The sequence below is a fragment of the Corvus kubaryi genome, unplaced genomic scaffold, assembly GCF_017639235.1.
Source record: "Corvus kubaryi isolate FWS band 111438036 unplaced genomic scaffold, C.kubaryi_AGA036_p1.0 37241, whole genome shotgun sequence".
Lineage (NCBI taxonomy): Eukaryota > Metazoa > Chordata > Aves > Passeriformes > Corvidae > Corvus > Corvus kubaryi.
Genome location: NW_024581071.1, coordinates 882,709 through 908,384, shown reverse-complemented (window position 1 = coordinate 908,384; position 25,676 = coordinate 882,709). Strand labels below are relative to the sequence as shown.

Sequence of the window (25,676 nt, the reverse complement as noted above, 5' to 3'; positions counted from 1 at the left end):
GCGGCGGGGCCGGCGGGTGCTGACGGAGGAGGCGGAGCTGGGCCGGGCCGGGTTGGGCTGGTGGCACCGGCACCGGAGCAGGTACGGCCGGGGCAGCGCCCGGGGCACGGTGTGGAGCACGGCATGGCACGACACGGCGTGGCGAGGCGGGGGGGCTTCGGCAGGCTTGTGCCCCGCACTCTCCCCCCGCGGGCACGGGCCTGTGGGCCGGGCCGGGCTGGGCGGAAGGGCCGGGCTGGGCTGGGCCGGGCCGGGCGGGGCTGGGGGTGCCTTGCCTCCTTTACTCCCTTTCTCCCTCCCTCTCTTCCTCCGCAGCCGGTCACCGAGCAGCCCCGCCTCTCCCTCCCCGCCCGTTACGGTGCCTTGTCAGCCCTGGCAGGATGGGCCCAGTCTGTGCCGGTTCCTTCGGGCCCAGGCGGGCTGTGCTCCGTCACGGCGGGGCCGGTGAGCCCCAACGCTCCGGTGTGTTTGGTAACGGGCATCCCGCACCTGCACCCAGGGCCGGGGCTGTGCAAAGCGGCTGGAAGCTCGCGGTGTAACCCCTTCGCTCGGCCCGCGTGCTTTGGCCCTCTGGGGAAGGACGCAAAGAGCTGGAGCCTGGATCAGCTCTTGATTCTTGATCAAATTGGCAACACAAACGGTAACAGATTTTAGTGGTGTGGATCTTATTCCTAAAGAGATCTGCCAAGCAGAAGCAGAAACTTTGGCCAGCAGTCTGTTGTTTACGTGCAGCACCGGTGGATGCGCCCCAGCCCACCCGATGGCTCTGGGGTCTGAGGGAGCTCTTTATCGCTGCGTGTTTCATCAGGGTGTTTTTAACCTGTTGTTGATATTTTGCACTGGGATTTGTACGCAGGATCAGCCTGAGCTGAAGGTCCTCCAGGTGGTGAGAAGTTTCTGCTGGGGCAGGGGGGGCTGTCAGGTCACATTGGAGTCACCTCGGGAAGATGTTGTTGGATTCTTGACATGGAGGATTGTTTTCTCTTGATTTGTAGCTCTCTTGAAAGCTTTGTGCCTGTTTTCTTGTGAGGTGCTGATTCTTCCTGAGTGTGTTTAATGACACCACCCCAGTATTTTGTGCTGAAGGTCCTTCAAAGAGCAGTTCTGCTGAGAGCAACAAAATCTCATTGCAGCCTTCTAGTAGCTGAAGGAGCTGACAAAAAAGATGGAGAGGCTATGTACAAGAGCCTGGAGGGACAGGAGAAGAGGGAATGTCTTAAGGGAATGTAAGGAAATCCACTTACAGAAGTCAGGGATGGATGGGAGATTGGGAAGGGCAGGCCCTGGCACAGGGTGCCCAGAGCAGCTGGGGCTGCCCCTGGATCCCTGGCAGTGTCCAAGGCCAGGCTGGACAGGGCTTGGAGCAGCCTGGGACAGTGGAAGGTGTCCCTACCGTGGCAGGGGTGGAACAGGATGAACTTTAAGGTGCCTTCAAGCCCAAACCATTTTGGGATTCTATGATCTTGTCTTAGTCTGATCTTTGTGTTTTGATTATTATAATTAATACAGAAGCAGAGTTTTCTGGGGCTGTTGACTGAGGCTGTTGTGTTTCCTAAATCCTATGGTTTTCTTTTGTAGTTTGTCAACTGTTGCATCTTCAGTATCTTAAGTGTTACGATGAAGCAAAGTTTTGGATGCCTGACCTTCCAGTAAAGCTCTGAACACAGAGCTGCTGGTGAATTTTTAATCTTTGCTTATAGTGCACTGATTTCTCCTTTACTGGAGGCCTTACTAGAGCGTGTATCTATAGAGCTGCTGCTTTTAGCTGTCTGTACCCACTTGGATGTACAAGATAATTGCACAACCCTCTTCTTTTGAAGGGAAACTGGATGTTACTAAAGTCAGTAGCCATATAAAAAATGCTCAGATAGAGCATAGGAACTACTAAACAGAAGGAAGCAACAAGCCTTGAAAGTTCTGTAAGTTGTTATAAAATGCAGGCTATGGCCTTTGCTTGTCCTTTTTTCTGCTCCTAAGTCAGTCCTCTTTGAGTCTGGAGTGTCTGACATGTGAAAACATTTTAAAAAAAGTTGTAAGGACCCTGTGTCCCTAAGATCCAAGTACTTCATTATATCCATCCCCACTTTTTATTATTATTCTCCTTTTTATTAGCCCCCCAGGGTTCAATCCTGTGCCCAGTGTTGTTTAACTCACCCATCAGTGGTTGGATGAAGGGGTTGGTGTCTCCTCAGCTGCAGACACAGAGCAGGAGCAGTGGCCGATCCCCCCGAGGGCTGTGCAGCCCTGCAGAAGAGCCTCGGAAGGGTGGAGAGGTGGGCAGGAAAGAACTGTCAGAACTTCAGCAAGGGCAAGTGTAGGATCCTCCACCTGGGGAGGGATAACCCCAGTCCAGGCTGGGGGCTGAGCTGCTGGAGAGCAGCTGCAGAGGGCTCTGGGTGTCCTGGTGAACAGCAGACTGTTCCTGACCAACCGTGTGTCCTGGGGGCTGAGGGGCCAGTGAGATCCTGGTGTGCATTAGGAAGAGCATTGCCAGCAGGTTGAGGGAGGTGATCCTGCCTTTCTGCTCGGCCCTGGTGAGGCATATCTGGAGTGCTGTGTCCAGTTCTGGACAGGAGGGACATGGAACTCCTGGAGTGGGTGCAGTGGAAGCTGTGGAGATGCTGAAGGGACTGGAACATCTCTCTCTTCAGGAAAGGCTCAGTGAGCTGGGTTGTTCAGCCTTGAGAGGAGACACAGCTGAGAGGGGACCTCATGCCTGTCTCAGTGTCTGCAGGGAGGGCTCAGAGCAGGGACCAGGCTCTGCTCCATGAGGCCCAGCAATGGGACAAGAGGAGAGGGGGCAGGAACTGATACCCAGGAAGTTCCACCTGAACATGAGGAAGAACTTCCCTGTGCAGTGACTGAGCGTTGGAACAGGCTGCCCAGGGAAGGTGTGCAGTCTCCCTCACTGGAGATATTCCAGAAGGGTCTGGACACAATGCTGTGCCCTGTATTCTGGGATGACCTTGCTTGAGCAGGGAGGTGGGACCAGATGACCCACTGTGGTCCTTCCAACCTGACCCACCCTGTGATTCTGTGTAACACTGGGATATGCAGGGCAGTGGTGGAGTCCTCATCCCTGCAGGGGTTTAACAGACATGGATCTGGCACCTGGGGCATGGTTAGTGGTGGCCTTGACAGTGCTGGGGGAACAGTTGAACTCTGATGTTAGAGGGCTTTTCCAACATAAATGATTGTGTGATTCTACACAGAGTAATTAAACAAGTAAATATCTCCTACGTGATTACCAAAATAGGTGCCATCATATGCTGGTTGAAAGCAGAACCTTTGTTTCTCCTGTCTGTCCAGTGACTTGTCCAAAACGTGTTTGTGTGGGGAAAACTGCCACCAGGTGACAGTGGGAACAGAAGTGCTGTGGCTGTAACTGGCCTTCTGGGGAGACCAGTGACTGCCCAGAGCTCAGCTCCTGTATCCGAGGGGAGTTCCGGGAGCCAGACAGTGTGGAGAGAACTGTGGGGTTTGATCCGGCCCTGCCTCACGAGAGGCACATCCGTTTGACACTGGTTATGTCCTGGACTGAGGTGAAATCTCAAAGCAGAGCACTGTAAGGTTATTGCGTGTCCCCTCCTTGCCAGTAAGTACCTTGGGGAATTCATACCCAGCCCTTTCCTCAGTGCAGGAATTAGCCTCCAGCACCTACAGAAGGGATGGGGTTCTGTGCTGTTCTGCCTGAGCACACAGGGACCAGTGGCAACCTCTTCCACTGGCAAGTGGGAGCAGCAGAACTTGCTCAGCACTTGGTGTTTCTCAAACAAGACCTGCTGGAGCTGAGCCTGCTCTTCACCCCAGCCCTTGGAGCATCCCGGAGCCGGGTGACAGCCAGTGCAGCCCAGGGGTGCAGGTGCTGCTTCACCAGGTGCCTTGGCTAATTACTTAATCTCTGAAACTGGAGTGCTTCTGCTGCTGCCTCTTGTTTGTTTTGCTTTTGTAACAGATAAACCTCTTTAAGGAGACTTCCTGTTAATTAGGGGCCTTTTGGCCCATGGGCAAGAGGTACCACCAAAGTGGCCCCACGTGTTGTGCTTTGTTTCCCTGTGCAAGGCTTCCTGCACTGCTGAGGACTTCGTGCTTTATTTTGTATGCCCTGGGAACAAGTGTGTCCCTCTTATTTGTGGAGCATCATGGTGAAAAGGTGAAATAATCACCACCTGCAAGCAATAAAAAAGGGGTTTAATAGTGGTGATTTTCTGAGAAATCCCCTGCTGAGTGCATGGTTGTCATGTCTGCTTGGATAAGCTCTGCACTGCCAGGAGACAATGGTACGCTGCAGTGGGATGTGTATTGAATGAAAACGTCATCTACGAAGGTAAAATAACAACCCTACAGTTCTCCTGACTTCTTAAAAGCAGGCTGAGGCAAATTTGGAACCCCTCAGCAGGGGGCCTGGCTGATGTGTGGGTACATCAGTGGGGTGGCTGCTGGTTCTGACCTCTGTAGTTGCCCATCACTTGTATTTGAGTTTCAGCTGAAAATAGCCTGGTCTTTGGAGTACAGGCTGGACTGTCATCTTCCCTTTTTTTCCTTTAGTTCTGGAGAAAAAAGGGATTTAGGAAAAACAGCTATGCTGAAAGCAGTGGTGATACCTGAGCATCATCTGTGTGAGAGGCAGCAAGAGTGATGTTCCTGGTCAGCTTTCTAGAGTGTCCTCTTCGAGGAGCACTTGCATTTAAGAGCAATTGTTTTGTATACAAAAATCCTGGTGAAAACCTTTTGGGCCTGTAATGGTGTACTGAGAAGATTTATTAGACATTAGGAAGGAATAGTTCCCTGTGAGGGTGGGCAGGCCCTGGCACAGGGTGCCCAGAGCAGCTGTGGCTGCCTCTGGATCCCTGGCAGTGCCCAAGGCTGGGCTGGATGGGGCTTGGAGCAGCCTGGGCTAGTGGAAGGTGTCCCTGCCCGTGGCAGAGGGTGGAACGAGATGAGCTTTAAGGTCCGTTCAAGCCCAAACCATTTTGGGATTCTGTGATTAGTGGTGGCAGTGTTTATCTTTGGTAAAGGCCCTTCCAAAGGCAGAGATTTTGCTGTTTCCTGAAGATCTTACAGCCCTGAGTTTCCGCTGGCTCGTGATAGTCCAGGCCACAAACAGAGCTCTGTGTTATGAGCATTATGTCCTTGGCTCCTGCAGGCTTCCTGCAGCCTTGGTCATCAGAGTGCCCTAAATTTTTGTGGTTTGCTGGTCAGAGTTCCTCTGTCATCGTGGTAGGATTGTGCATTGCTTTGGGATGGTGGACATGAAGCTTTACCTGAGCTTCTAAAGTTGTCGTGGAGGGCTGTGGGAAGTCTTGGAGTTTGTCTGTGAGTGCAGGTGGGGGTACAAACGTTTGTCACCTCCAATCTGGATTGCAGGTTGGGCCTCTGCCTGTGAGGAAAGGGGGATATTTTCTGCCTGTGGAGAAGGAAAGATGTTTTCTACCCTGAGAGGTGAGTGGAGGCAGGGATTACTGTGCATTTTGCTTGTATCTCCAGCTTCTGTACTCCTGTTCAAGACTGGGTGGCTGAGTGCAGGCAGGAGATGCAATCAGTGTTTTGGCTCTACCCTTGAGCCACTCTGCCTTCAAATGAAGCTGGAGTTCAGTTTGTGTATATTGCCACCCTCTAACAGTTGGCACTTCTGGAACAGGGGCATTGTAAGGCTGATGGCAGTGAGTGCATAAAGGTGTTTCTGAGTGCCCTGGGCAGGAGGTGCTCAGCACAAGGCTTTGGAAAGGCAGAAGAATGTGGAATTGTGCAGGACCTTCAGTGAAGAGCAGTCGCCTACGTCTTACCCTCTGAAGTACACTGCTGTGGTGTGATGGCTCTTGCCATAATCCAGCATCTTGGATTTTGGAGGATATTGAATCTTCGAGGAGTGTGAGGACTAATGGTGAAGATCCCATCTGACACTGGAGTAATTTTTTTCTTGTCGTTAGTGTGATCTCTGTTGTACAAAGCTGTGAACGTGCTTCTCTGATAAGGGCAAGGCAGCAAGGGTTATAGTTTGTTTTGAAATAAAGCTTTAACTGCTCCCATTGCATAGGGGTAAATGGCTGATTTTATAAATGCTTCTCACACTATACCCTAGTAAATTGCTGAGTAACAAATTATATCCTTGTAGCTTTAAAAAGGTAAATATTGGTAAAACACACAGCTTTCTAACTTTTTGTGCTATTGCTGGTTTGAAAGGAGGCCAGTTCCTGAAAAGGTTTGCTTGGTTGGTGTAATGTTCCTCTGGGTTAAATGTGAGCAAGTTCTGCTTGAGCTTGGCCAAGCACAGAGTATCTTGCTCGTTCCCAATGGCTGCCCTGTGAAGCCTCGGCATTCTGAATGCATTCCTAATAGTCTTGACTATTACACAGCTAAAAGCTATGGCTTAGCTTTTTTTGTTGGTTTTGTTTTCCTCTTTCCCCTTACAGCTTGTTCAAGAGCCTGTAAAAGAATCTATAACTGGTAATACTCTTGCAATACCCCACGTTGAGGAGAAGGTGATCCCTACTAAACCAGCTGAAAACATCAGCCCTTTGGGGCTTTGTGTGATGTGGTCAGTACGTGGAGCTGGCATGAGGAGGGGCAGGGCACTGCAGCTGCCAGGGATAGAGGAACTGCCACTTCTGCTGCCAGCTGAGGGTTTTGCCTTATTGATTTGCAAGTGTTGTGATTGAGTTTAGTCAAATCAAAAGAAGATGAAAACTTTGGATTTGGGGAAGCAGGACATCTAGGTTTGATTTCAAACCTTGCTGGTCATGACTTGGAGGACTAAGTACTTGCATACTTTTCCCCTTGGCAAATGATGGGGCTATTCCAGAGAGCTTGGAAATGTTCAACACCTGAATAGTGACATGTTTTTACCTTAAAGTTTGTGCCATTAAATACAGGCCCAAAGAGCAGGCAGCATCTCTGGGTTTGGGTAGGCTCTTGCTGACTATAAATGTGGGGTCTGTTTAGGGCTTATTAGTAAGAGAAGCTCCAGGCAACCTTTTTCAGACTTGAGATGCTTCAAAATAAAGCACCAACATAACATTAATGGTATTTGAATTACCAAGGCATCCTTTACCTCCCTTTGGCCCTGTGTAAATTAGGAAATATATTCAGCTTTACATTTACATTTGCATACTGCCTTTGGTATTCTGAGTCTCTCACTTTCGTCAGCACCTCTCTCATTTAACGCTTACCCACCCAAATACTTTCCAGAAGAGAAGGTACGTGAACAATTTCTGGAATAAAAAAGGGTCAGGAATCATCCAGCTCTTGAACTGCTTGAGCAGAGCATGTCTGAATTGAGAGAACCAACCTGCATCTCTTACTCCCCTTTCAATGTGTGCTGGGGAATCCAAACAGGTACAGCCTCTCTCAAACCACAGAAATAATTTTGCAAAATTACTGCCCTCATTTCCCTGCCAGGCCTGGCATTCTGCATGTTGGCTTATTAAAAACACATCCATACCGAGACAAAACACTTTTGTATTTGAATACATGAAGGTTGGGTCAATAAAAAGAACAAAAGGCACTTGTTCAGCACCATAACTCTGCCTGGAAGTATTGTTTGAAGGTAATAAGCTGTGAGACAATCCAGCCAATTCAGAGAGACGACAAAAGGTGCATGAAGAACAAAGTCAGAATACAAATTCTTCTCAAGGAATTCAAACCCTTCCACCAAATCCCACCTTTCTTCTCCAAGCATAAACTGCATAATTAGTGACAAAATAGCGTCTGAAGAATATGTAACACCTGTAGCTCCTCAGTATCTTTTATTTCTTCAGCTTAAAGGGAACTTGAAGCTCACATATAGAATGACAGAATTGTTCAGTTTGGAAAAGCCCTCTAACATCAAGTCAAACCATTCCCCCAGCACTGCCAAGGTCACCACTAACCCATGTCCCCAGGTGCCACGTCCACACGGCTGTTAATCTCTGCAGGGATGGAGATTCCACCCTGCCTATGCCAGTGTCATGCTTTCCATGAAGAAATTCCTCCTGATGTCACACCTAAACCTCCCCTAGCACAGCTTGAGGCTGTTTCCTCTCATCCTGTCCCTTGTTCCCTGGGAGCAGAGCCTGACCCCCACCCGGCTGCCCCCTCCTGTCAGGGAGTCGTGGAGACTGAGAAGGTCTCCCCGTAACCTCTCTTTCTCCAGGCTGAGCTTCCCCACAGCTGCTCCTGGTGCTCCAGCCCCTTTCCCAGATCCATTCCCTTCTCCAGATATGCTCCAGCCCTGTTGTGAGAGGCTCAGAACTGTCCCTGGGATTTGAGATGGGGCCTCAGCAGTGCCCAGCACAGGAGGACAGTCACTGCCCTGGTCCTGCTGGCCGCACTGTGGCTGATACAAGCCATGTACTATTTGCCTTTTTGCCCACCTGGGCACACACCAGTTCATGTTCAGCTGCTGTCACCAGCACCCCCAGGTCCTTCTGGCAAAGCTTTTTTTAATTGCTTTGGGGGAAATGGAAAATCTGCTCACTTCCCACAGACAAATTTAGAGACAGCAAAAGCCTACCCCAAACCAGAGGTGCTGCTTGCTCCCTGGGCCTGTGTTAGTGGCACGGTTTTAGGGTAAAAACATGTCACTGTTCAGGTGCTGAACATTCACTGCTGTGTTCTGCCTCTGTAGTCTCTCTGTTGGACAATCTGTGCTGTGTTTCTGAGTGCAAGTTGTAGGTGAAATTTGGGCAGATGAGATCTCAAAAGCTCGATAGTCGAATGTGTTTCAGATGTAGAATTTAAAATGTCTCTTTGCTGTGTAACTGGGTCTGGATCTCTCACGAATACTGTGCTGAGCTGTTTTGGGAGGACACTTCAAGTGTGTGGTGTTCCCTGGCTGATCACGCTCCTTGTGTGGGTTCTGCAGGCTGAGCTCTCTTACTCATGGTGTTAAAACAACAACAACCCAAAAAAAGAAAAAGGGGGAGGGGGCATTTTGTTGGACTGTTTGGTTTGAGACACACATTTGGTAGCTTGTGGGTCGGTAAGGGTGGTGGTAAGTAAACTTCAAAATGAGGGAGAGTGATTGATATGGCATGCACTAATTTTTATTTTTTAAACCTCCTTTATTAATAGCATCACAGACTTTTCTAACTTTTCACTCCAATAATGTTGTCTCTGACTCTTTGCTTCATTTGGTGGAAGCTGATCTCTGTTAAATTTGGGAGCTTTCTCCAGTTTTGCCGCTGAAAGAACATATGGGAGAAATGTGTTAAATTAAGAAGAAAAAAGCTTGGGGGAGGAGGTGGTAGAGGTAAGCAGGTGTGATCAGAACCAGCTTGGCACTAGCTATTTCAGGCATGCTCCTGTAAAAGTGTTGGCATGCTTAATGGCAAGGAAGAGAAGCATTTCAGCATTTGTAAGAAGTCCAAGTTTCGGCACTGCAAAATGGTGTAGCTCAAAGAGCCACAGGATCTCCTGAGCTGGAAGGGACCCTCAGGGATCATCAGTGCAGCCCCTGGCCCTGCACAGACACCCCAACAACCCCAGCCTGGGCATCCCCGAGAGCGCTGTCCAAACGCTCCTGCAGCTCTGGCAGCCTCGGGGCCGGGCCCATTCCCTGGGGAGCCTGGGCAGTGCCCAGCAGCCTCGGGGGGAAGAACCTTTCCCTGAGCTCCATGCCCAGCCCTGACCCAGCTCCAGCCGTTCCCTGGGCTCCTGTCCCTGTCCCAGAGCAGAGCTCAGCCCCTGCCCCTCCGCCTCCCCTCGGGAGGAGCTGCAGCCCCCAGGAGCCTCCCCTCAGTCTCCTCTGCTGCAGCTGAACGAGCCAAGTGCCCTCAGCCGCTCCTCAGACCCTTCTCCAGCTCCGTGTCCCTCCTTTGGACACTCTGCAACAGCTTTGGACCCTTCTGATCTTGTGGTGCCCAGAGTGCCCCCAGCACTGGAGGTGAGGCTGCCCCAGTGCAGAGCAGAGCGGGACAATCCCTCCCTGGCCTGGTGCCCCCCAGGACACGGTGGCCCTTTGGGCTGCCAGGACACACCGGGGACTCAGATCCAACTTGGACCAACCAGGACCCCCAGGTCCCTTCCCACGGCGCTGCTCTCCAGCCTCTGATTCCCAGTCTGTCCCTGCATCCAGGGCTGCCCCATCCCAGGGCAGGATCCAGCACTTGCCCTGTTAAACATCGCATGGTGGGGGATTTCCCAATCCTCACATTTGTCAGGGTCTCTCTGTGGGGCCTCTCTGTCCTTGAGGGTGGCAGCAGTTCCTCCCAAGCGAGTAACCTCAGCAAACCCACTCAGGACCTTCCAGTCCTGCACCCAAGTCACTTACAAAGAGATTTGAGAGAACTGGCCCTAAGATGGAGCCCTGTGGAGCCCCAGTGGTGACTGGTTGCCACCTTGATGTCACCCCATTTCCTGTAACCTTTTGAGGTGAAAGGCCATCAGCTCTGCAGTGCAGAGTGTGTGTACTTTGCCTTGTTTTCAAGCTTATTTCACAGAATATTGTAAAACTTCATCACATCTTAGTGAATTGCAGCATGTGCTGCTGGACCCCTCGTAGCTTAGTAACTTGCCCCCAGTTTTTAGCCGTAAAACCCTGGGCAGGTCTGTGGTTCCTGGAGGCAGCCTCTTCCCAGGAGGGAGCGGGAGGCAGTGCAGGGCTGTCCCTGAGTGGCGCACTGTGCAGCTGCTCCCTGGGCAGCCTCCTCCCAGCACAGCCTTTGTGTGCAGTTGCCTCCTGGATTTTACCACAAGTTTGTATCTCGAGGCAGCTCCGTTTGTGCAGCTGGGACTCCAGCCAGGTGCCATAAATGTTTATGCAATAACAGGAATGAAATCCCTTTATGTTCTGCACAGCCTCCAGATGCCTGTGTGTTGTGGGGATTTGCTTATGTGTTAAATTCCACCTTTGCCTTTGGACATGTTTATCTTGGGTTGAAAGGCCAACTTGATGTCTCCTCTGGCGTTGGCATTTTTGTGTCCATGTCAGCTGTGGACAAACCACATGAGGTATGTGAGGGGGGAGGTTGGACCCTGGGGGTGCTGCTCTCCGCCCTTGGGGCTTGGCAAGGGCTTGGCTGTGTATTCTCACACAAGTGTCAGCTCATTTATTTTTTATTGATGCACATGTTAATTTACCAAGCAAATTGCAGCTATGAAGCAGCCCTGTCCTAAAATATATGGTTAAAATATGTGCTTAAGTGATGTTAACGTTGCTTATAGACTGTACAGCTCTATGAGTGAGCAAGCTTTGTGCCAGCCAGGAGGAGTATTTGGGATAGTGCAGGCATCAGACATGGAATGTTCACTGGGACTACTAGATCCCTAGTGTGTTCCTGCAGTGGGTGTGTTAAAAGTCTGCAGTACTTGTGGCATGGCTAAAAGCATCCCACCTTCAGCACTGCTCCCGTGCCCCTGACCTGAGCGGTGGGACAGGCTGTGGTGGGATCACGGAATCCCACAATGGTTTGGGTTGGAAATGACCTTAAAGCTCATCTCATTCCACCCCCTGCCATGGGTTTCACTACACCAGGTTGCTCCAAGCCCGGTCCAACCTGGCCTTGAACACTTTCATGGATGGGGCAGCCACACCTCTCTGTGCAACTGGTGCCAGTGCCTGGACAGGACAGGCTGCAGGTGCCAGGATTTTTCATGCCCCTGTCCTGAAGGATTGCCAGACTCTGCTGCTGCAGGGCCTGGGGGCAGTCCCTGCTCCAGGTGTGGTGGGGACCCACTGAGGTGCTGTCAGACACAAAATACTGGCTGCCTGCGTTCTTCAGTGTCACACAAGTTTGGTACCAATGCTCTGGATAGGAAAAGTGGTCTCAAGTTCAAAGAGCAGGCTTAGGAGACTCTGTAGAGGCTGTTTCAGCATGGAGGGGTTCAACATTTGTTGTTTTTCTCCTCCTGTCTGTTGCAGCACACTAGTTACTGCTTGGACTTTGCAAACATAAATTCCTGAGCCTGCTGATCTCTCCAGCCAGCTTCCCACCATGGATCAGGACTACGAGAGACGTCTCCTACGCCAAATCAACATACAGAATGAGAACACAATGCCTTGTGTGAGTACAGATGGGTTCAGGCTCACTGTTATGTTGTTGTCTGTCTCACTTGTGACTCTTTTCCTTGAGCTGCTGAAGGACCTGGGACCTCTTCAAAGCAAACCACAGTCTTTTGTTGGGTTGTGAGCAGGTGTGAGTTCCTGAGCTGTTCTATGAATACCCAAACAGTTTGACTTTAAGAGAGTTTTTGAATATATAACCTCAGTTCAGGTTGCAAAAAGGAGTGAAGATATTTTTATGGAGTTCAGTAATACCTTTTTAATACATAATCTCAGTGACTACATGTAGCATAAAAAATTGAGGGCTAACAAACCAACCAACTCTAGGGTTTGACAAGAATAAGAGTAAGTTCAGTGTCTTTTATTCTTTAATTCAGGTAGCAGAGATGAGAAGAACCTTGACCCCTTCCAATTCTCCAATGTCTTCTCCTAGTAAGCATGGTGACAGATTCATTCCCTCAAGAGCTGGGGCCAACTGGAGCATCAACTTCCACAGAATAAATGTAAGTTTTGCTCCCTTCTCCTACAGCTCAGCCTTGGAACTGAGGAAATGGTACCTTTTGTTTTGGCTGGCATGATTGCTCTGCTTATCTTCTGCACCATGGGCTTCTGCTGCCCCAGAAGAGTTCCTTTGAGTGCTCGTCCTCAAACCCTATGCTCCCTGCCTTTGCTATTTCACCATATACCCTGAGGTTTCTGTATGGTAATGGCATGTTTCCCCATTTCAGGAAAATGAAAAATCACCAAGCCAAAACAGAAAAGCAAAGGATGCTACATCAGACAGTGGCAAAGGTGAGAGCACCCTTCTACTGCTTCGCAGTGCCCAGAGCTCTTATTGCAAACTGTTGGGGAAATTAAGGCCACGCTGGCATTTTCATGCTTATGCCAAAACTCATGCTGGTGTTTTGGGAAATGCCCACATCATGAGTGAGTACTAGGTCACTGCTTCTGATGAGCGTCTGGATGCAAGAGGCTGTCTCTATCCCCTGATTTATTGTGTCATGGAAGCACTTTCCTGATGGAGTGGAAGGAGGGGAAGCTTGCTACTAATCTTGATTCTAAATGGGGGCCCCAGGCTTATTAAGAGACTCTGTGAGTGTACAAGTTGTAGAATCCCAGACTGGTTTGGGTTGGAAGGGACCTTAAAGCCCATCTCCTTCCACTACACCAGGTTGCTCCAAGCCCCATCCAACCTGGCCTTGGACACTGCCAGGGATCCAGGGGCAGCCACAGCTCCTCTGTGCCAGGGCCTGCCCACCCTCCCAGGGAACAATTCCTTCCCAATATCCCATCTAACTCTGCCCTCTGGCAGTGGGAAGCTGTTCCCCCTTGTCCTGTCCCTCCAGGCTCTTGTCCAAAGTCCCTCTCCAGCTCTCTTGGAGCCCCTTTAGGCACTGGAAGGGGCTCTAAGGTCTCCCTGCAGCATTCTTTTGTCCAGGTCAGGCACACATGATTCTGACACTCCCTGCTGTTGCTGTTCTGAGCTCTCTGCTCAGTGCCTGTTTGGGTTTACAGATGGCCTTGCCTACTCTGCCTTGCTGAAGAATGAACTCTTGGGAGCTGGGATTGAGAAGGTGCAGGACCCCCAGACAGAGGACAGGAGGCTGCAGCCATCCACCCCAGAGAAGAAGTCTCTCTTCACTGTAAGTTAATTGCATTAACACCAGTGGAGGCTGTGTGTGTGTCACAGGAACACAGCACAGGGCTCTGCCAGGCTGCTCGTGCAGTGAGTTGGTGTTGGGGCTTGGCTGAGATAAGGTGTTGATAACAAATGTGGTGGCCTGCAAAGGGAACCTGAGTGTGCAGCAAGCAATGTGCTTCCTGTGTCTGTGCTGGCAGGAAAGCTGGGTGGAGCCAGGCTTTTTGGACAGTGTGGTGAGTGGCCAAACCAGGCTTTTGGACTTGAGCATTGATGAGGGGTTTTGTATAGTTTTGGAGCACCTGGGAAAGGAAAAACTGTGTTGGAATTAGCTTGGCAGCAGTGCACGTTGGGAGTGATGCCCCAGGCCTCCCGCACGCTGGGTTCCTCACGAGGTGTGTTTCTTTGTGCAGTACTCACTCAGCACAAAACGCTCCAGCCCCGATGATGGCAACGAGGTCTCACCCTATTCCCTGTCTCCTGTCAGCAACAAAAGGTAACACTGATCCTCTGCAAACTGTAAGAAGGGAAGGGCTGGGACAGAGGGTTCAGTGAGGTTCTCTAGGACTTCTATCTGAAGCTCTAAAATTGCAATGTGAATTGGGTTTGGAAATCTGGAGAGATAATAAATTTTGAATTTATTTTAAATGCAAGTCAAGTTCTAAGAATTCCTTCAGGTGCCCAGCCTGCTTATGTGCTTGACATATCTTGGTCAGCTCTCAGTAATCAGTTTACCTTTCTGCTTCATAGCTCCTTTGTAGAAGCAGAACCTAATTCCTTCCAGTCTTGCTGCTGAAAAAGTGTTGTGCAGCCTTTTTTGTCTCTGCATTTCCATAGAAACTTCAGGGTGCTCTGTAAAGAGTTGCTACACCTATGCCTCCCATCTGCTGTGATGTGCAGATTCCTGTAGTTGTTTTTTTATCTGTTTTTGTAAACAGTCAGAAGCTGCTAAGATCACCTCGAAAACCAACTCGGAAAATCTCCAAGATTCCTTTCAAAGTGCTGGACGCCCCAGAGCTGCAGGATGACTTCTACCTGAACCTGGTGGACTGGTCTTCTCTTAATGTCCTCAGCGTTGGCCTTGGGACTTGTGTTTACCTGTGGAGTGCTTGTACAAGTCAGGTAAATTGTCATGAGTGTCTGAAGACTGAATTGCCTATTGATGTAGGGTTTTTCCAACCTTCCAGAGCTATGGAATGTGCTGTGTGAGGGCTTCAGCACTTGTCACACTCTATCCCAAACTCAGCACTGGTCTGAGACAGCCAGCAGTGCTGTGTGACGAAAGTTTCTTACCCCATTTGTCTCTCTGAAGGTGACCCGGCTGTGTGACCTCTCTGTGGAAGGCGATTCCGTGACGTCCGTGGGCTGGTCAGAGCGGGTCAGTATGACACCGTCAGCAAGGACAGCTGAGACACGTGTCACTTAGTCACTGTCATCATAGCTGTAGTTAACTCCTTGGGTTGGTTTTTCTCTGCTAAAAGAGAGGGGATAAAGAACAGCCTCTTGTATCTTGAGGTTCCTGAGGCATTGCTAAGAGGAGTGGGAGGGAGAAGGATCCAGTTTACTTCTTCAGCTCTTGACAATAAAATGTTACAATAAATATATTCCAGACAGGCTGCTTGGACCTCTCAGTAGGGAAAAACATGTAAGATGGAAGAACTCTGGATGCTTTCCATCTCGTGGGATTTATGTCAAGTCTTTTCCTCAGCTTTCAGTTTTTTGGCTGTACTTCCTGGCTGTACTGATCCTGGTTCTCTGTTTGTCCAGGGGAACCTGGTGGCTGTTGGTACTCACAAGGGCTTTGTGCAGATCTGGGATGCAGCTGCAGGAAAGAAGCTCTCCATGCTGGAGGGACACACAGCCAGAGTCGGTAAGGAGTGGGGAGGCAGAGGGTTCTCAGGGGTCTCTCCTTCCTGATTGAACTTTGCTAGGCAGGGATCTGCTGGAAATAGAGAACTCAAGAGTACCAGGGTTGATATTTTTTCCCTGCTGTGTCTTGAGCAGGTTCAAAATACTATCATCTCATAACTGTGGTGCTCTGATCTGGGTGTGATGGTGGTTGGGTGTTGCAGCAGGTGTTTCCTCCATGTTTGAGGCTTTTTGGGTTTGGTTACAACATCTCTTCACTGCTGCTGGCTTCCGATTTCAGCCCTGCTGGCAGCTTCACACTGAGATTTCCAGTTCCCTTTTTTGGGGGGCTGGTTTTTTCTGCTTAGAGATGTTGTGAGTGTAAACTCTGGGGTGAGATTTGGGAAGTCCATGCACCTTCCGAGATCTGTTCCTGTGCTTTACTGCACTGTGAAGTGGGGTTGGTAATACCTGCAGTCAGTGTGTTCAGGGGAACCTCTATTTGTGCCCTGATCTAGGACTCCGGAGACTGGATGTAAGGGAGGTCTGTAAGGAGTGGTTTGAGGTTTGTTAGGGTTTATCTTAAAACCCTGGCAGCTGTGATGGCTGCATTTTGCTTACCAACTGCTGCAGGACTGGAAGGGTTGGACTTGATAGTGTGGCCAGCAGGACCAGGGCAGTGACCATCCCCCTGTGCTGGACACTGCTGAGATCCCATCTCAAATACTGGAGTCAGTTTTAGATCTCTCACAACAGGAAAGACATTGAGGGGCTGGAGCGTGTCCAGAGAAGGGAACAGAGCTGGGGAAGGGGCTGAAGCACCAGAAGCAACTGGCAAAGCTGGAGGGGCTCATCCTGGAGAAAAGGAGGCTCAGGGGAGACCTTGTGGCTCTGCACAACTCCCTGACAGGAGGGTGGAGCCAGGTGGGGGTTGAGCTCTGCTCCCAGGGAACAGGGACAGGATGAGAGCACATCCCCTCAAGCTGTGCCAGGGGAGGTTTAGATTGGATATTGGGAAAATTTCTTCACAGAAAGGGTTATAAATCATTGGAACAGGCTGCCCATGGCAGTGGTGGAGTCACCAAGCCTGTAAAGTGTTCAAAGGAGATATGAATGTGGCACTTGAGGAGATGGTTTGGTGGTGAATGTGGTGGTGGTGCTGAGTTGATGATTGGACTTGGTGACCTTTGGGGTCTTTTGCAGCCTCAGTGATTCTGTGATTGCATGACTCCTACGACACCCTCTGAAGCTCTGCCCCCGTTGCAGGTGCCTTGGCGTGGAACGCGGACCAGCTCTCCTCCGGGAGCCGGGACAGGATGATCCTGCAGCGGGACATCCGCACCCCACCCCTGCAGTCTGAGCGGCGGCTCCAGGGACACAGGCAGGAGGTCTGTGGGCTCAAATGGTCCACAGACCACCAGCTCCTGGCCTCTGGAGGGAATGATAATAAGGTACATTCCTTCCAAGGGGTCACAGGAAATGTCAGATCCCCTTTCTTTCTAGGGCAAGGGGGAATGGTGTCAAGTTGCACCAGGGGAAGTTCAGGTTGGATGTTATTATATCGCTGGGGATGTTCAAGGCCAGGCTGCACAGGATGTGCAGCAACCTGGTCTAGTGGAAGCTGCCCCTGCCCATTGCAGGGGATGGGACTAGATAGGCTTTGAGGTCTCTTCCAACCCAAACTATTGTATGATTCTATGATTAGGGAGAAATTTCTTTGATGGAAGAGTGGTTAAGCGTTGGAACAGGCTGCCCAGGGCAGTGGGGGAGTTGCCATTCCTGGAAGTGTTCAAAAAACAAGTGGATAGGGCACTCAGCAATGTGGTTTAGTGGGCATGGTGGGATTAGGTCAAAGGTTCGACTTGATCTTGAGAGTCTTTTCCAGACTTAATGGTTCAGCGATTCTTTAAGGAATGTTTGGCCTCTCTGAAGAGGACTTTTGTTTTGGTTGTTGGACTGTGACCAAATATTAATCATGCTAAGCTTCTACTCAGTCTTCTCTTCCTAATAAAATGAAAAAGGCAAATTTAATTTTGCTTCTGTATTTGGCTAATTAAATCTCTAGCTTGGCTCAGGGGGTTGAGTTCAACAAAACCACTGCTAAGCTGCCCTTCCTGGCTTTGTTTGGGTAGTGTATGGTCACGTTTGGTGCAGTAATGTTTGTGTGCAGCAGGAACCTGAGGTAGAGCTCTGTGAGTTCTCATACCTGTAACTCAGGCTGGCAGCTCACTGAGCACCATATGGGAGAAGCATCTGTCACAAAAAAGCAGTGTTCCAAGCCCTCTGGAGTGGTTGCTAGGTAGGGAATGTGCCCAGTGTCTGTGTGACAGCATGGTTGGACCGAGTTCCTCCTGCTCAGAATAACTCTTAATGAACTGAGCAGATTCCTAGATGTGTTCTGGAATGATACAGCCAGAAAGGCAACAGGAGGGTCTGAGGTCCCCTTCGGTGACACCGTTTCTTTAGATTCATTCCCTTACCTTAGGGGCTGTTCCTGCCTTGTGGCCTGGGGGTAGGACAGCTCCTCAGCTGAGTGTGGTGCCAGGGTGGTTGTGACTGCCCCATCCCTGGAAGTGTTCAAGGCCAGGTCAGATGGGGCTAAGAGCAGCCTGGTCTAATAAAAGGTGTCCCTGCCCATGGCAGGGGTTTGAACTGAATGAGCTTTAGCCAACCCAAACCATTCCATGATTCTGTGAAGTGCAGAGTGGAGCTGTGCATGCCTGGGCAGAGCTGTGGGAAATCAGCTTGTTTCCCAGCTGCCTTCATGGGTCCCATTGTGGCTTGTGGGTGTAGTGGACACATGACTGAGGCACAAGTTTGATCATGTCTCTCCTCTCTGCCAGCTCCTTGTCTGGAATCACTCCAGCCTGAGCCCTGTCCAACAATACACAGAACACCTGGCAGCAGTCAAAGCCATCGCCTGGTCTCCACACCAGCACGGGCTCCTGGCCTCGGGTGGGGGCACAGCTGACCGCTGCATCCGCTTCTGGAACACACTGACGGGGCAGCCCCTGCAGTGCATCGACACCGGGTCCCAGGTGTGCAACCTGGCCTGGTCCAAACACGCCAACGAGCTGGTGAGTCCTTCCCTGTGCGGCTGCTGCCAAGCTGCCCTGTGTCAGGAAGCGTGGCTGAGCAGGAGCCAGCTGTGTGCAAGTGGGCAAGGAGGCCGAGGGCATCCCGGCTTGTACCAGCAAGGGTGTGGCCAGCAGGACCAGGGCAGTGACCGTCCCCCTGTTCTGGGCACTGCTGAGGCAGCTCAAGTGCTGGAGTCAGTTTTTGAGCCCCTCGCAACAAGAAAGACATCGAGGGGCTGTAGCGTGTCCAGAGAAGGGAATGGAGCTGGGGAAGGGTGTGGAGCACCAGGAGCAGCTGAGGGAGCTGGGAAAGGGGCTCAGCCTGGAGAAAAGGAGGCTCAGGGGGACCTTCTCGCCCTCTGACAGGAGGGTGGAGCCAGGTGGGATTCAGGCTCTTCTTCCAGGTAAAAAGCGACAGGACAAGAGGAAACGGCCTCAAGTTGCTCCAGGGGAGGTTTAGATTGGATATTAGGAAAATTTCTTCATGGTGGTCAGGCACTAGAACGGGCTGCCCAGGACAGTGGTGTAGTCACCATTCCTGGAAAGTGTTCAGAAAACATGGGGATGTGGGTTAGTGGTGAACATGTTGGTGGTGCTGGGCTGATGGTTGGATCTTGGAGGTCTTTTCCAGCCTTAAAAATTCCATGAATCGATGATGTTTGTCCCCTTCTCTCCTTTCAGGTGAGCACCCATGGATACTCCCAGAACCAGATCCTCGTCTGGAAATACCCCTCGTTAACTCAAGTAGCAAAGCTCACAGGGCACTCCTATCGAGTCCTGTACCTGGTGAGTGATGGCCATGGCTCTGTAGCTGCTCACCTGGCTGCAGGTGTGCTCACATGGGGACCCAAAGCAGCAGTGCCAGTGGCACCATAAGCTGCCTGGGTGGGAATGTGAGCACTCCCCATGAGCAGTGGAAAACTCTGTCTGGTTTCTGTGCCTGCAGGGGGACGCTTTGATTTGCTGCTATGGAAATGTGAGGCTTTGTTAATGATAGCAAAGCCTGCCAAACTCTCCTGAGGAAACATCTGAGTTTTCTTCTAAGAAAACTCTTCTGAGCCTGGAGAACACAAAGCTCCAGGGAGACCTTCTAGTGCCTAAAGAGGCTCCAGGAGAGCTGGAGAGGGACTTTGGATAAGGATCTGGAATAGCAGGACAAGGGGGAATGGCTTCAGACTCCCACTGGGCAGGATTAGATGGGATATTGGAAAGAAATTCTTCCTGTGATGGTGGTGAGGCCCTGGCCCAGGGTGCCCAGAGCAGCTGTGGCTGCCCCTGGATCCCTGGCAGTGTCCAAGGCCAGGCTGGACATTGGGGCTGGGAGCAGGGACAGTGGAAGGGAATGAGATGGGCTTTAAGGGCTCTGCCAACTCAAAACGCTCTGGGATTTTATGAAACAGAAGTTTCTCTCCCAGAAGACTTTCACACCTCTTCACTGATGACTGCTGCCCAGGGAAGAATTTGCTGCTTCCAGCCCTCCTAATTTGTTATTAAACATTTGTTGCGGGTAATCCCGACCGATCTCGTATCTGCTGTTACTGTCACATGGGGCTGTCAGCAGTTCACAACAGAGCTGACAAATGCTGATGCTGTTTTGGGAGGTAGATCCCAATGTAAGCAACCAATACAGCCAGAAAATCCAGTCATATCATCTTCCTGCCTTTGGGCATGTTGATAATCCCAGGAGGAGCAGCCTCAGTTACTCATAGCTTGGATTTCTTAACAAAAGCATCCTTTCCACAGCCCTCCCCCCATGTGTTCCATAGCTGCACCATAAGGTGCGAGCGCCCAAATTGCACCTGAGGCTGCATGAGGCACCTGGAAGTAGAGGGAGTTGGCTTCTCACCACCGAGTAGGAAGGAGAGTTAAATCTCTCCTGCATTCCAACAGAGACTTGTTTTCAGCCTCAAAAATGTGACAGGTGCTAAAGGTTGTTGTCTTGTCCTTAGGCAATGTCCCCTGATGGGGAGGCCATTGTCACAGGAGCTGGAGACGAAACCTTGCGCTTCTGGAACGTCTTCAGTAAAACTCGCTCGACGAAGGTAAGGCCAGGCATGGGGGCAGCTGCCTGGGGGAGCTCAGGCCATGTTGGCTCTGCTCTGCTGCCTCCTTTCTGATCCCTTCCTGCAGATCAAGGCTGGGGCAGTGAAGGGTTCAGCTTTGCTGAAATTTAAGTAAAAGGTCGCCCTGTGTGCCCAAGGCAGGTGTGACACAACATTCCAGGCTGGTCCAGGGCTGCTGAGCAGTGCAGCGTTTCAGGGGCCTCACTGAGCTGAGCCCTTGGGTGACAGCAGGCTGGGGAAGAGAAGGCTCCAGGAGACCTTAGAGCCCCTTCCAGTGCCTAAAGGGGCTCCAGGAGAGCTGCAGAGGGACTGGGGACAAGGCATGGAGGGACAGGACCCAGGGAATGGCTTCCCAATGCCAGAGGGCAGGGCTGGATGGGATCTTGGGAAGGAATTGTTCCCTGGCAGGGTGGGCAGGCCCTGGCACAGGGTGCCCAGAGCAGCTGGGGCTGCCCCTGGATCCCTGGCAGTGTCCAAGGCCAGGCTGGACGAGGTTTGGAGCAGCCCATGGCAGAGTGTGGAGCAAGGTGAACTTTAAGGTCCCTTGAGGCCCAAACCATTCTGTGATTCCCTGATTATCCCCTGCCTCTTTACAAAACTGCTTGAAATGGGGGTTTGGATGAAAACGGGATCATGGATTCTGCCTGTGACAACTTGCCATCACCAAAAGCAGTTTGTGCTTGATGCTCTGAGAGCTTTCCTGAGTGCCTGGCAGAGGGATTTGGAGGAGGGGACTGGGGGGAGCTGGCATGGCTCCTGGGGGTCCCCCACTTCTTGCCTTCTCTGGGGTACAGCTGCCTGCAGAGCTCTGGGAATGGCACTCTGACCTGCTGTGCACTTTGTTACCATTTGGAAGAAGCTCATGGGAATATTTATGGTGTTGGACTTTGAGCTGGGATCATGCCCTGAGCTAGAGATAGCAGATTAAAAACAAACCAACCTAGAAGCACGTGAAGTAACAGCTGTTTACCCCCTGCTTTGTCTTCCCTTGTCAGGAGTCTGTATCTGTGCTCAACCTCTTCACCAGGATACGATAAACCCCCTCCCTGTGCCCCGGGAACCTACAGCCTGACATTCCAGGATCAGACCACTCCCTCGGCGTGCATGGACCCCCAGAGCCCAGCCAAGGGGAGGGAGAGCCGTGGGACTGGAGAAGGACCCAGCTCATTAAATATGTGCTTGTGACCCACAGGGCTGGGCAGTATTTGGGATGGGGTGGGGAGGGGAGGGAACTGCCAAAGGTTATTGGATTCATCGTTCATAAACGGAAACGGGTACAAGAGAAATGCTGACCCAGCATCCTCCAGCTGTCCGGATGGTCCTGGGGAGGACTCGTGTGACATGGACCATTGAGAATGGACCGAGGCCATCCCCACTGCCGTGGTGTCCCTCCTGCGAGAGAGGAGCATATCCTTGCTGCTGTGGGAAGGGGCTTGACGTGCTGCTCTGTGTCCCCGAGTGACATCTCTGGAGGCAGGAGCCAGCCAGACTGGTGCAGTACAGCTGGTGCGAGGGGCACAGCTCCAGGCTGGGCATCTAAGGGCTTTGTTCATAGCCTGGCATCCCCATTCCAGGAAGAAACTGGAGAACTGCCTATTTTCCTTTTTTTTTTCTTTATTTTTTCCCCCCCAGACAGGTACTATAGTACTTGACATGATCATTCCCATAAGACAGCTTGATTTTTCTGGCATGCTTGACAGCTGCCTCCGAACAAATATACTCGGGGGCTCTAGACTTTGGAGGAGACTTGAAAAAGCTTTACCTCTAAGGGAGCAGATTCGGGAAGTTCTGCAGTTGCTGTTTCATGTTCTGGGCTGATCCTGGGAGTTACCAGAGAGGAGAAGCAAGGACTTTATGAAAAAAGAAACCCACCCAACCACCTGTGCATGTGGAGCTTCCTTCCGGGTGGGTGCCTTGCTCTGGAGTCTCCCTGAGGCCAAAAGCAGTTGGGATGTGTTTGAGAACAAAAACAAATCCTGAAGATCTGATTTTTGGGGTGAGCAGGGCCTCTTCTGGCTGAAAGAGTGGTTCTCCTGAACCAGGGCTGCCGTGTTGCTTTTTTATCTCCCAAGTCCCAGCCAGGGCCCTGCTGTTGGGTTTTGGTGTGTGTTTTGGGGTTTTTAGGTTGTGTAGGATGAGAGTTCTAGCTGGTGTTGGAGCCCATGGGGTGTAACACGAATGCTCTGTGTGTGTGGTGCTTTTAATTTAAGAGAAGCTGTGAGGCTGCACAGCCTGTTCCATCTGACCTGTGCCTGTGCCTGCCTGGGCCCTGGCTGCCTCCTGCCCTCTCCCAGCATTGCTTCCTGTTCCCATGTGGAATTTCCTGGCTGTGTATATAGACTTGTCCTCTCTCTGTAGATTGCATAGGTAATGCTTTATCTTTCTTTTTTTTCTTTGTTGTTTTATCTCCTGTCCTTTCTTTCCCTAAAACCAGGCAGTAGGACTATGATTGCCTGTCCTCAGTACCACCAGTATCCTTAGGGTGAGCCAAGGTGTGGGAAGGCTGATACAGCCTGTTCACCACAGCCTTGACCACTTGTGCCATCACATCGGTGCCTGGATCAGGCTGTTGGTGCTGCACCTGGGTCACACATACTGGGAGTCACTGGTGAGGAGCTGGTGTGCTGGGAGCCCCCTGGCAGCTCCCAGTCTCCCAGGCCCACAGGCCACTTTGTCATCTCACAGTCTCACTTGCCACCAAAATGGAATTTCCATGGAATTTCTGAAACACAGTTTGAGCACAACTGCTTTAGTGCAGCTCTGGTCGTGGGACGTGAGGCATGGTTTGAAGTCACTCCCCGGCCTGTCTTGTGTTGTTTGTTCCACTCGTGGGCACTGTTCCACATCACCGTGGATTGGGAGCACCCAAAGCACCCAGCAGGTGTTAAATTGAGTTGGATCATTAAATTGGGGAATTGATTTGAAGCAAAGGTCTACCTGCAGCAAGAGGTGATCTGTTGTGGGTGTCATCACCTGGGGAAAGGGCTGTTCAGAGGGGCTGGGGAGGTTGGTGGCTGTGCTGTGGATTTTCCTGTTGCGGATTGCCTTCTGCTAAATAGCACTGTGCAGACCCCCAGGACACACTGCTTTCTCCTCTGGGAGGGCATAGGTGCTTGGGTTGGGGGCACACAGGAGTTCTCGGCCCATTGTGGAGCAGGAGGGAGACAGGCACCCAGCTGGAGTGCAGGGTGAGTGTGGTGATGATTGGGCTCCCCAGTGCCCTGGGGCTCCGCAGGAGTGGATTTGCCCCTCACCCTCTGATGTGGGAACTTCCTCAAGGAGTCCCAGAAGCTGCTGGGGGGAGCAGCAGTGCTGTGGGTGGGCAGTGCCAGGTGGGCACTGCAGCCACTGCCCAGTGCTCCCAGCTGCAGAGCAGGGACAGCTCCTCATTGCTCTGTCCCCCACCATTGTCCCCTCTTGTCAAGGACTTTCCCGAACTGCATCTTGTGTCTACATCTCGCTTTTCTCTCTCTCTGCCTTGGGAGCAGGTTGGCTCATGCTGGCTTCTCTTATTGCACTTGGCAGGGAGGCTGGTGATTCCCAGGCTAGGGCTGTTCTGTAGCCACACACGCTGGTGACAGAGCATGGCAAGAACAGGCTGCTCACCCTCACCTGGCTGTCAGAGCCCGGTACAGCTGCCTTCTCTGCTCCGCTGCCAGCTGCCAGGCAGGAGCTCCCGGTTGTATCTGTGTGGAGATGGGTTTGTGCAGGTGTCTCAGGATGATCCTGTCACTGTCACCAGCTGCGGGTTCAATAGGGAAAAGGGCAGAGCTGAGGTGCTGTGTCAGGATGTGTGACCTTTGAGCACCGACCCGGGCACAGGGTCCTCCCAGAGCTGGGTGACAGTCTGCAGCCTCGTGGCATCGTTGTATCCCAGGTGTCATGTGATGGAAAACAAACATGGAGCGCGCTGTAACTTTCCGTGTAAAGCAATTGAACTGGCATTAAACAGGTTGTCAATTTATTGGGGTTGGGCTCCATGGCTCTGCTTTGCTTCTCCCCAGCGAAGGGCGCAGCAAGTCCCCAGGGTCCCCACCCCACCTCTGCAGGTACCAACTTTCTTGGTGCAGCTCTCAGCTGAGGTTTATTGCTCCCAGCTTCCTGCTCCTGTTTGCTTTCCTGCTTCTGGGAAAGGGCACAGTTGCCCCCTCCCTGTCCTGCCCTGTTCCCCTTGGCACGGCAGGAAGGAGGAGAAGGGGCCCCTGGCCTGGCACAGCCCCTCCTTGGTGTGGGGCAGTTGACAGGGGATGGCTGCAGCGAGGCTGGGGGTGCAGAGCCCCTCGGTCCCACAGGCCCTTGAGTCAGGAGTCCTGCTGTCCCCATGCAGGTGGGACCCTCACATGGGGGGAACATCCCCTCCTTGGGCACTGGAGCGCTGTGGACCGGGGACACCTCTCCAGTGGGGTGCAGCCCTGTGCCCCCACACCTGTGCCTTGTTCCAGCCCTCGGGAGGGACATGGAACCCTAGCAGCTCCCTCCCCCCAGTGACTAGTGTCTCATGCTCTGGGGATGAGGCCTGCTGCTGGAAAACCGCCCCCGGGCTGGGTGGTGTGGGGCAGAGCTGGTCCATGGGGCTGAGCAGCAGGATGAGTGGAGGGATCCCTGACCTTGGCATCACCCACTGCTGCTGCCCCAGGCATGGAGCTGAGCTGTGGGTCTGGGGAAGGGATGGCCCAGGAAATGGCACAGAGAAAAGAGTGGAACAAGGAGCTGTCAGTGCCTCAGTTTCCCCACCTTGGTGCTTGGGGGAAGCCCCAGGGCCCCTTGACTGGCCCAGAATGGGATTAGGTTCCAGGGCTTTGGGCTGGGTGCAGGTCCTGCTGTGCCCCCAGCTCTGCTCCCACCCCCAGCTTATGCTCAGAACCTGTAGGACCCCACTGTCCCCACCGTGTACCTGAGACCCTGCACCTGCTGGAACCCGTTCCTCTGCCAGGTGAGCCCGGTCCTAGGGAAGGAGTAGGGTAAGATCCAAGGCCTGGCCAGCTGCAGGGCCCTGGGGCTCCCTGGTGCACCCCCACTGCCCCCTTCCCCTCTGTCCCCCATTGTCACCAGCAGCCAGAGCCGCGGGG

The 25,676-nt window shown here is 51.9% G+C and overlaps 1 protein-coding gene across 2 annotated transcripts; it reads left to right on the top strand.

The window, feature by feature from the left end:
- FZR1 (fizzy and cell division cycle 20 related 1) lies at positions 1 to 24,571 on the top strand. Of its 2 annotated transcripts, XM_042023305.1 has the most exons (15): positions 5 to 81; positions 316 to 640; positions 11,840 to 11,981; positions 12,358 to 12,483; positions 12,709 to 12,772; positions 13,496 to 13,623; positions 14,033 to 14,115; positions 14,558 to 14,741; positions 14,932 to 14,997; positions 15,387 to 15,489; positions 16,734 to 16,918; positions 18,311 to 18,544; positions 19,226 to 19,330; positions 20,494 to 20,586; positions 21,603 to 24,571. In XM_042023305.1, the coding sequence occupies exons 3-15, from the start codon at positions 11,913 to 11,915 to the stop codon at positions 21,642 to 21,644; spliced, it is 1,482 nt and encodes a 493-aa protein (XP_041879239.1). In that variant the 5' UTR covers positions 5 to 81; positions 316 to 640; positions 11,840 to 11,912; the 3' UTR covers positions 21,645 to 24,571. The 2 variants fall into 2 exon arrangements, with proteins under 2 accessions (XP_041879238.1, XP_041879239.1); XM_042023304.1 differs by lacking the exon at positions 316 to 640 and having other exon boundaries at positions 1 to 81.
- The last annotated feature ends 1,105 nt before the right edge of the window (positions 24,572 to 25,676 follow it).